The sequence below is a fragment of the Thrips palmi genome, unplaced genomic scaffold (assembly GCF_012932325.1).
Source record: "Thrips palmi isolate BJ-2018 unplaced genomic scaffold, TpBJ-2018v1 HiC_scaffold_2, whole genome shotgun sequence".
NCBI lineage: Eukaryota > Metazoa > Arthropoda > Insecta > Thysanoptera > Thripidae > Thrips > Thrips palmi.
The window spans coordinates 11,082,357-11,091,409 of NW_023144629.1; the positions used below are offsets into that span (position 1 = coordinate 11,082,357).

Sequence of the window (9,053 nt, forward strand, 5' to 3'; positions counted from 1 at the left end):
CTGGGTGCCTGCATCCATCCCAAGATACCTCACCTCCTCTCTAGCCCTGATGGAGTAGTTGTGGCAAAAGATATTTATGTAGAAATTAAGTCACCACAGTGTGGTATCAGTGCCCCAGCAAGTTTTACAGTCACCACAGGGACAAACTCCGTCTGCTTGAGGCAACACCTAAGGGGGCACACAAGCACCCTCCACAAGATGTAAGGACAATGATGGACCCCGATTAGCGAGCGCTGTAAGCCAAGAGGTGCTGGACGACCTCATAGTTGACGTGATCGTGGAGAGCAAACTGCCGTTCATGGTCGCGGAGCGGCCCAAGTTCAGACGCGTGTTCAGCGATGGGACATATACGTCTCATCCAACATTTTATCCAAAGGTAACTAACGGCCTGTCTTACCTTGTAACACTCCTCCTGCAGGGCCTGATCCTGCACCGAGACCTAGCAGTAAGACTCCTGAAGTGTCTCATCCTACTCTAGTGTCTGAAGGTATGGATTCCGTAATTAAATTGCAATTAAATGTAGTTAATGACTGTATTACTTACCGAAATTTGAACTTGTAGGACCTAGCAACCAGGCTCCTGCGCGTGGCAGCAAGACTCCTCCTACAGTGCCTCGTCCTGCACCGGGATCTAGCAAGGAGACTCATCCTGCGAGTAGCAGCAAGACTCCTCCTACAGTGCCTGATCCTGAACCGAGACCTCGCAGCAAGACTCCTCCTGCCTCGCACCTGGGCGGCGAGTCATTGGCCGGAAGATGGTGGGAGAGAGGGTGCACGGCAAATTCAACAGGATGAAAGCGAATTTAAGGGCAGAGTTGGCCAACAACTGATGAACAAGAGGCAACTAGCTGGTAAGTTAGAGAGAAGTCATATAATTTCAATATACTTTTCTCACTTAAGTTTGTTCATTCGGTATTTTAATTTTTTTTTTGTTTCAGTGACAACGGACAAAAAGAAACCGACATCTAAAGGTAGTAACAAGAAACATCTAGATTCTAAATGGGAATCCAACTGTCAATTCAGGGGACGAGATCCAACCTTCCCAGCAACGCCGAAAGGCTGGGTAGAAAATAAGATGAAATTAGATATTACTGTAGGTTTAGACTACATTCCCCAAGTGATTTCAAATACTGATGACCTCAACCTTTACAATAATAGAATACTTTTATCCGAGGCAAAAGCAGTAGATTTTAGTATAGAGACTGTGAGCCAAAGTGACTGCCCAATGTGGATGCAGCGTAGGAAATTACTCTTCACAGGCAGTAAAGCTTATGAAATATAAAGGCGTAAATTAAGCTTAGATGATAATGCACAATGGGTTAAAGTTCTGAGGAAAAGGCCAAGGCAACATGTGTTGGAACAACAGCTGATGCTTGGAAGAGCTTTGGCAGGTAAAAAGCTTAATTTAAATGGGTTAAAAATGTGTTAGGAGGGTTAGTTTTTATAATTGTATTCTTATGCCATATTTTTCTCACAGAGGCAACCTGGGCGAGTGCACTGGCTCAACCCTAGCGACCTAAAGAGGCGGTCGGCAGCCGTGGCGTGCCGTCGCATTATTGGCAGGCAAACTTTTGACGTCATAGCGGCGGAGCTCCAGGAGATATTCCAGGACTGCGGAGCCCAAGGCAAAGGGTCAAGTACCACCGCTGACAATGGTTCAAACTTTGTAAAAGCTTTTCGGTAAGATTTCACGTATTGTCCGTCCTCTTTTTTCGTCCACAAAATGGCCTTATCCTTATTTTTATTCATTTTCATTGTTTGGGGAATTTAGCATTGGCAGTGCCGACACTGAGAGAGACGTCGCCAGTAACGACATTGATGACAATAGCTACGATGACAATGTGTCTCGTCGACCTGGCTCCCATGTAGGAGGACGAAGCCACGACCGAGGATTTGATTCAGCTGCTGCCAGGGTAGATAGTGCGAAATTCGAGCGTTCCCGGGAGGTGTGCCGGGAGAGCTCTGCTATCCTAAAAGCTAAACATATCATGCACGGTGAAAACGGTTCCTGGTTTTCCCAGGAACCTGAGTAGGGCGGCACCTTATGAGGTGTCGGTGTCCATCAGGTTAACCTCTCCAAAATCCATTGAAGCCTATTGTGGTTGCCAGTAAGGGAACATCGCCTGCAAACACATTTCAGCCGTCCTCTTTTTCACATACAGAGGTGAGTCTGACACCTGCAGCGTCCTGTGGTGACGTTCTCGTCAGCCGTTTGTGTCCTTTCGGCATAAAGGCCTGGTATACGCCACACTTCCCCATTCATTCACAGTTGATTTCATTGTCGTTGCCTTCCTTTGCAGGCAACCAAAGGGCAGCTTTGAAGAGCTGAGCTGTACTGATGTCCGTCAGCAGTGGGGAAAGAAATGTGTGGAAGAGAAATACAGAGCTGTGCCCGTACAGGAATCAATGTGGGAAGCCCACAATTCCGGCAGTTACAGTGTGGCCTCTGCGCTGCGAAATGACAACTCTTTGAGGCAGTTCTTGCTTGCTCACTATGTGAAGTCATTACCCATGGCTGGTTTGCCCTCTCTGTTCAGAGCACGGGGCATACAGCTGGGTGCCTCCGCCAGCCTCTCATCCTGGAACTCCTGCTGCCACCTCCACACCAAATGCTCCAAACCAGCGGTTGCCGTTACAACAAATCAATAGCAATGTCCAAACCACGCCTGTTCGAAGAGGAAGAAGACCTTCCGACCCTCCCACTCCAGCCAAAGTAGTAATTGACATTTCCGTCCCATCAATAGTATTTAAGATAGTGTCACAGGACAGTCTGAAACCTTACCTAGTGAACTTCAACATGCCCGATACTGCCGCTCCCTTAGTGCAGTATTACAGTAAGAATTTTTCGTTGACAATTAAGAATGCCACTTTTTATGTTTCGTGATAAGGGGAGAATAAGTGGCAGTATCGCATATGACATGTGCAGGTACTATAATGATACAGGAAAGAGAAACCCTGTAGCTTGAAAAAAAAAGCTGCAGACTATCTATTTTCCTACAGATCTAGAGAAGAAGAAAAGAGATAGAGAGGATGGTAAGGAATATACCCACACTGAGAAAACCTTACAAACTATTTTGGGCCTTACAAAGAAAAGTAGTTTGTATAACAAAGTTTTTTAGCATACGTAAGCTTACAAAAAAAATACTTCGTAATTAACGAACTATTTCTTCGTATAACAAAGTATTTAGTTTGTATATGTATGCTCAAAATACTTCGTAAGGTTTTAAGAGTGCAATGGATGGAGAGGGGCTCTCTGAGGAGCCGAATGCCAGGGAGGCTTATGAGAGGCAGACAGGCAAACAAAGTGGGCCTCCTTGGTGTCGTCATCAATCCAAAAACTCCTTGGTTTGCACATAGCCCTGATGGCTTTGTTGCAGACAAGGGCATTTTGGTGGAAATAAAAGTTCCTAAGTGTTCAGCACCGTCTCCGGGTTAGGGGCCTTTTAAAAAGCCTAAGGGTCTTTCCCCGCCAAGTCGTCAGGGTCCAGACCGACACTTTTCGCCGAACCCGGCGATTTTTTCAGCGATTGTTAGTCCTATGGGACTATAAAAGACCCCACATTTTTTTTCCCAAAAAGTGGTCAGGGGTCTGAGATTCGCAATTTAAAAATTTTCACTAAAAAAGTTTTTTGGGCTTGAAAACTTGTGAATATCTCCGAAAGTATTCGTCGTATCGAAAAAAAAGGATATACCGTTGGAAAGAGGATGAAAAAAAGGAAAAAAAAAGAGACCTGTCCGAAAGTTGTAGGACAATTTTTCATTTTCCATAATTTTGGGGGTCTTCTTCAAAATGACGGCAAATGGGGAGTACCTTAACCAAATTGGACGGGGTTTGGCTTAAAATTTCCTTAATACCTTCTCTAAACAAAAGGACTAACCACAAAAAGTATTATTTTTAGTTTGGGAGAACGAGTGATGTGATTTTTGTGGACCTCTGCATACCCACTTTTGGCCTTATCCTACACTCGCGCCACACGCGCGCGCCCCCTGTGCTCTGCTGCTAGGTTTGACGCTTGGTGTTTGAGGTCCTCCCATCAGATGACACTCAAAGAAGTTTTCCTCGTCCCTATTGCCTTTTCTATTAGAGCATCGACATGGCGCCTGGATGCTGGCAACCGAATACCCCCTGTGTACGATGGGTTGCCTAATCGGACCGGCAGGCGTCCCAGGGTTCGTTCCACCCGCCCTCGTGCCTCGCGCCGCTCGCTCCACTGTGGGCGCGACAAGGGGCATTCTGCGCGAGACTAGGCTATGGAAACGGTGGTGACGGAAGGCGAAACGACTGGAGCCGCAGAGATCCAGATCATGCACGCGTGCCCGTGCTCGGTTTGATTGGTTCAGTGTGACTGTGAGTGATTTTATTAAACGATTGGATGGTGATAGGCTTTTGAAAGTACGCCGTGTGTGGAAGTCGCACACTTTGTTGTGCTTAAAGTAAACCATTCAAAAATGAAGAATAAAAGTATCTTACCATCCAAACTGGAACGGTTCTAATTACAGAACGTGCGGACAGGTTCAAACCACGAACGGGCTGCTGTTCTCATGTTTCGAAAACGTAAACAATAGTAGTTCAGAACTCACCACCACACTGAGAATCCAAACGCTATGAGTATAGCGTCAATTGGTGCAATACAAAAGCATTGCACATGAAGTGCAATGCCTCCCAATTCCCATGCATTAGCATAGGGCCTTTTCGGGAAGCATTGCACCAAAGGTGCAATATGGCTGTGGCATTGCACGTATGGTGCGATATCACAGCGCATTGCACCATACGTGCTATACTCATAGCGTTTGTAATCTCAGTGCAGAGGGCAGCACAGTACCGGCCAATAGGAGATGGCCTTTAAAAAGGGACCCCTTGCGAGACTACTTGTATGAGAAACAAAGTGTGCGACTTCCACACACGGCGTACTTTCAAAAGCCTATCACCATCCAATCGTTTAATAAAATCACTCACAGTCACACTGAACCAATCAAACCGAGCACGGGCACGCGTGCATGCTCTGGGATCTCTGCAGGCTCCAGTCGTTTCGCCTTCCGTCCACCACCGTTTCCATAGCCTAGTCTCGCGCAGAATGCCCCTTGTCGCGCCCACAGTGGAGCGAGCGGCGCGAGGCACGAGGGCGGGTGGAACGAACCCTGGGACGCCTGCCGGTCCGATTAGGCAACCCATCGTACCAGGCGTATTCGGTTGCCAGCCATCCAGCGCCATGTCGATTGCTCTAATAGAAAGGCAATAGGGACGAGGAAAACTTCATTTGAGTGTCATCTGATGGAGGACCTCAAACACCAAAGCGTAATCCTAGCAGCAGAGCACAGGGCGCGCGCGTGTGGCGCGAGTGTAGAAGCCAAAATGGGTATGCAGAGGTCCACAAATCGCTCGTTTCTCCCAAACTAAAATAATACTTTTTTGTGGTTAGTCCTTTTGTTTAGAGAAGGTATTAAGTAAATTTTAAGCCAAACCCCGTCCAATTTGGTTAAGGTACTCCCCATTTGCCGTCATTTTGAAGAATTGACTCAAAATTATGAAAAATGAAAAATTGTCCTACAACTTCGGACAGGTCTCATTTTTTTCCATTTTTCATCCTCTTTCCAACGGTATATCCATTTTTTCGATACGACGAATACTTTCGGAGATATTCACAAGTTTTCAAGACCAAAAACTTTTTAGTGAAAATTTCAAATTGCGATATCTCAGACCCCTGACCACTTTTCGGAAAAAAAGTGTGGGTCTTTTATAGTCCCATAGGACTAACAATCGCTGAAAAAATCGCCGGGTTCGGCGAACGTGTCGGTCTGGACCCTGACGACTTGGCGTGGAATGACCCCTAATCGTGATTTGAAGAATCGATGGACTTTACGCAAAGCTCAGTCCAGGCGGCGGGGAGTGCCAAGGAGGGGAGGGGGCGCTCTGCTGCGTTGTTTTCCACGGACTAAGGATTTCCCGGCAAGGCCCGGCGAGGCCCGGCGAGTTTGGTTTCTGCCGTCGTTCGGGCAGCAACGTGTATTCTGGCAGTGAGTCGAAGTGCTTCGTTCCAGTTGTGAATAATAACCAAGAAAATCGGCAATCTCCGCAGGCTGCTAGGCTGCTGGTAGGCAAGTTGAGCCCGTGGAAGGTCTCCCACAAGAAAATGCATAACGTGTCGCGTTTAGACGCGTTCCTTCTTATCTGTGACTAAACTGTGTTTTAACTCTCTTGCTAAGCAATCGATAATTGAGCGGCTACAGAAGGGCGAGAAAATTTCGGACCTTGCATTTGAATTTGGCGTCCACACTGCAACAATAGGAAAAATAACAAGCTAGGGCCCGCCCTTCCGTCGAACCGAGTTGCCAGCTCCGCTTCGCTGCGCCGGCAACTCGGTTCGACAGGGGGCCGGCCCAGCTTGGCCTGCCGGCGGCCTTTTCTCGGGCCTTCGGCCCTCGCATCAGACCCAACTTGGCCAGTCGAAGGCCCGGGCCTTCGGCCCGCTCGCATCACACACACCGTGAGCGGGTAAAGCAAAGTTATCGATGTACCATCGTGACTTAGGCCCGCCCTTCTATTCACAATATGCAATAGTCCTTACACTTTTTACTCCAACTGTCCTTAGAATATGCCCATTTCATTTGTCTCTTCACCCTCATTTCGAAAATACCCATATTTGCCATGCTACTGCAACTCCTTGCAATAGAGGCTCAGCAGGACGCAAAACGAGTCCGTCGCACTTTTTCCCATAACTCTTGAAGGCGGGCTCCTGGACCCCCCTTCCGACCCCTCGTTGAAGAGGTCTTGCTGAGACCAATCGAAATCTGCAATAAATTTTTTTAGTCGGTCGACCCCCTTTTTTGAAGATCCTGATGTGACTAATAGACGAAGTCGGGCTCCTGCACCCCCTTTCCGACCCCTCGTTGAAGAGGTCTTGCTGAGACCAATCGAAATCTGCAATAAATTTTTTTAGTCGGTCGACCCCCTTTTTTTAAGATCCTGATGTGACTAATAGACGAAGTCGGGCTCCTGGACCCCCTTTCCGACCCCTCGTTGAAAAGGTCTTGCTGAGACCAATCGAAATCTGCAATAAATTTTTTTAGTCGGTCGACCCCCTTTTTTTGAAGATCCTGATGTGACTAATGGACGAAGTCGGGCTCCTGGACCCCCTTTCCGACCCCTCGTTGAAAAGGTCTTGCTGAGACCAATCGAAATCTGCAATAAATTTTTTTAGTCGGTCGACCCCCTTTTTTGAAGATCCTGATGTGACTAATGGACGAAGTCGGGCTCCTGGACCCCCTTTCCGACCCCTCGTTGAAAAGGTCTTGCTGAGACCAATCGAAATCTGCAATAAATTTTTTTAGTCGGTCGACCCCCTTTTTTGAAGATCCTGATCTGGCCAACATGTAAAAGCGGCCGATGGGTCGGGACCAGGTCCATTCATCTTGCCTCGTCGCCCCGATTCCAAAAATACCCCTATGTGCCCTGCTAGCACCAATAATGGCGGAAATCCCCCTCCCGCTCATGTAAACCATGATGCACCTGCAGCAGCCCTTGTGCGACCCGGACGGGATTTGCACCACCGGATTATTTGTTTGGACGGTACTCCTGAAGTACCCTCCAAATCTGGTTACTCTAGCTCAACTCCTTCCTTGTACACAGACGCCAACAACAACAACAACAACAACAACACACAGACACAAAGGCAAATGCATAGGCCCTCCCCCTATTTTTTGAATAGAAGGGCGGGCCAAAAAGGAAAAGCACCGAGCTGACGCAGTTTAGGTCTACATGTACAGCGGGTGGAAACTACTTTTCCGAGACGGGCGTGCAGCCGTTTTGTTATCCGTTAACATCGGCCGAACCAAGCGAGCTAGGTAAAATCTGCTTACATTTTCGGAATCAGCATAAAATTCGACAGGGAATAGGGTACTTTATAGGTGGCGAATGCAAAATGATCATAGTTATTTGAAGCCTAAAAACAAACGTGTTGCGAAATATGGCCCTGATAGGCCCTGATCCCATGTCTCGCACTGTCGCGGTTTGCGCAAAATGACTGATTTGGAAACGTTAATGTTAGCGAACGGAGCGTCGCATCACAAATCCGAAAACAGATTTGGAATCCTGAAGACTTTTACCATGGTATAGGCTATATGCGTTGTTTTGAATTTTCAGATTTCATCCTGATAATTGTCGTCGAATTTCAGTCGATTACGTGTTTACAACAAACATTTGCGTGGCTCAAGAACCGACCATTTTCGGGCATCGCTGCCGCAAGAAGGAGTAGCTACCTACTCCATCTATATAGCCTATACATTGGCAATTTTTTTGAGAATTCCAAATCTGGCCTCAGATTTGTGATACGACCATGGATACGACACCCCGTTCGTTCACATTAACGTTTTCAAGATGGAAATGTTACTCGACGAGACATGGGATTTTTGGTCTTTTTGAAACAGTTTTGTGTTTAGGCTTCAAAATAAACATGATAATTTTGGTTTCGCCATCTAGAAAGTACTCTATTCCCTGTCAAATTTTGTGCTGATTCCGAAAATGTAAGCAGATTTGACCTAGATTGCTTCGATCGGCCGATGTTAACGGATAACAAAACGTCTGCACGCCCGTTTCGGAAAAGAAGTTTCCACCCGCTGACATGTACCAACAAAGCTAGAAAGTCCATGAAGCAGCCTGAAAATCTCGAGCTGTCAATCTTTATTGTGTAATTTGCACATTTGTGCAAATTACACTCCCTCCGTTTTGCCTTCCTGCATCAGAGGTACATTAAGCAGGGGCATTCCAAGTCAAACCATCATGGTCCAAAACGCACTTGCTCAGATCCGGCTCCCAATTTTTTCGGTCATTGCCTACCACTCAAGGACCACTCATATAAATTTTTTGAAAAAAATATTCAGAACTTTGGCCGTGGCGATTTTTTAAAATTTCAAAAAAATTTCAAAACTTTTTTGAGATTTTGTCAAAAGAGATATTGTCAAAAAACGCTAAAAGTTATCTTAGAGGATGGTCAAAAATTGACTATTTGACACCCATATTGCTCCTGTGCATTTAAATGTTGTCCTAGTGTCTGTCTT

At 46.6% G+C, this 9,053-nt stretch overlaps 1 protein-coding gene across 1 annotated transcript; it reads left to right on the top strand.

Moving 5' to 3' along the window:
• Positions 1-715: 715 nt before the first annotated feature.
• LOC117646773 lies at positions 716-1,705 on the top strand. Its single transcript, XM_034387951.1, has 3 exons — positions 716-850; positions 938-1,390; positions 1,477-1,705. Exons 1-2 carry the CDS (start codon positions 829-831, stop codon positions 1,279-1,281), a joined length of 366 nt encoding a protein of 121 aa, XP_034243842.1. The 5' UTR covers positions 716-828; the 3' UTR covers positions 1,282-1,390; positions 1,477-1,705.
• Positions 1,706-9,053: the final 7,348 nt, after the last annotated feature.

Coding starts and splice junctions, on each gene's coding strand:
- LOC117646773 (XM_034387951.1), top strand. CDS start 829: ATGAACAAGAGGCAACTAGCTG. Junction 851..937: donor GAACAAGAGGCAACTAGCTG/GTAAGTTAGAGA, acceptor TTTTTGTTTCAG/TGACAACGGACAAAAAGAAA.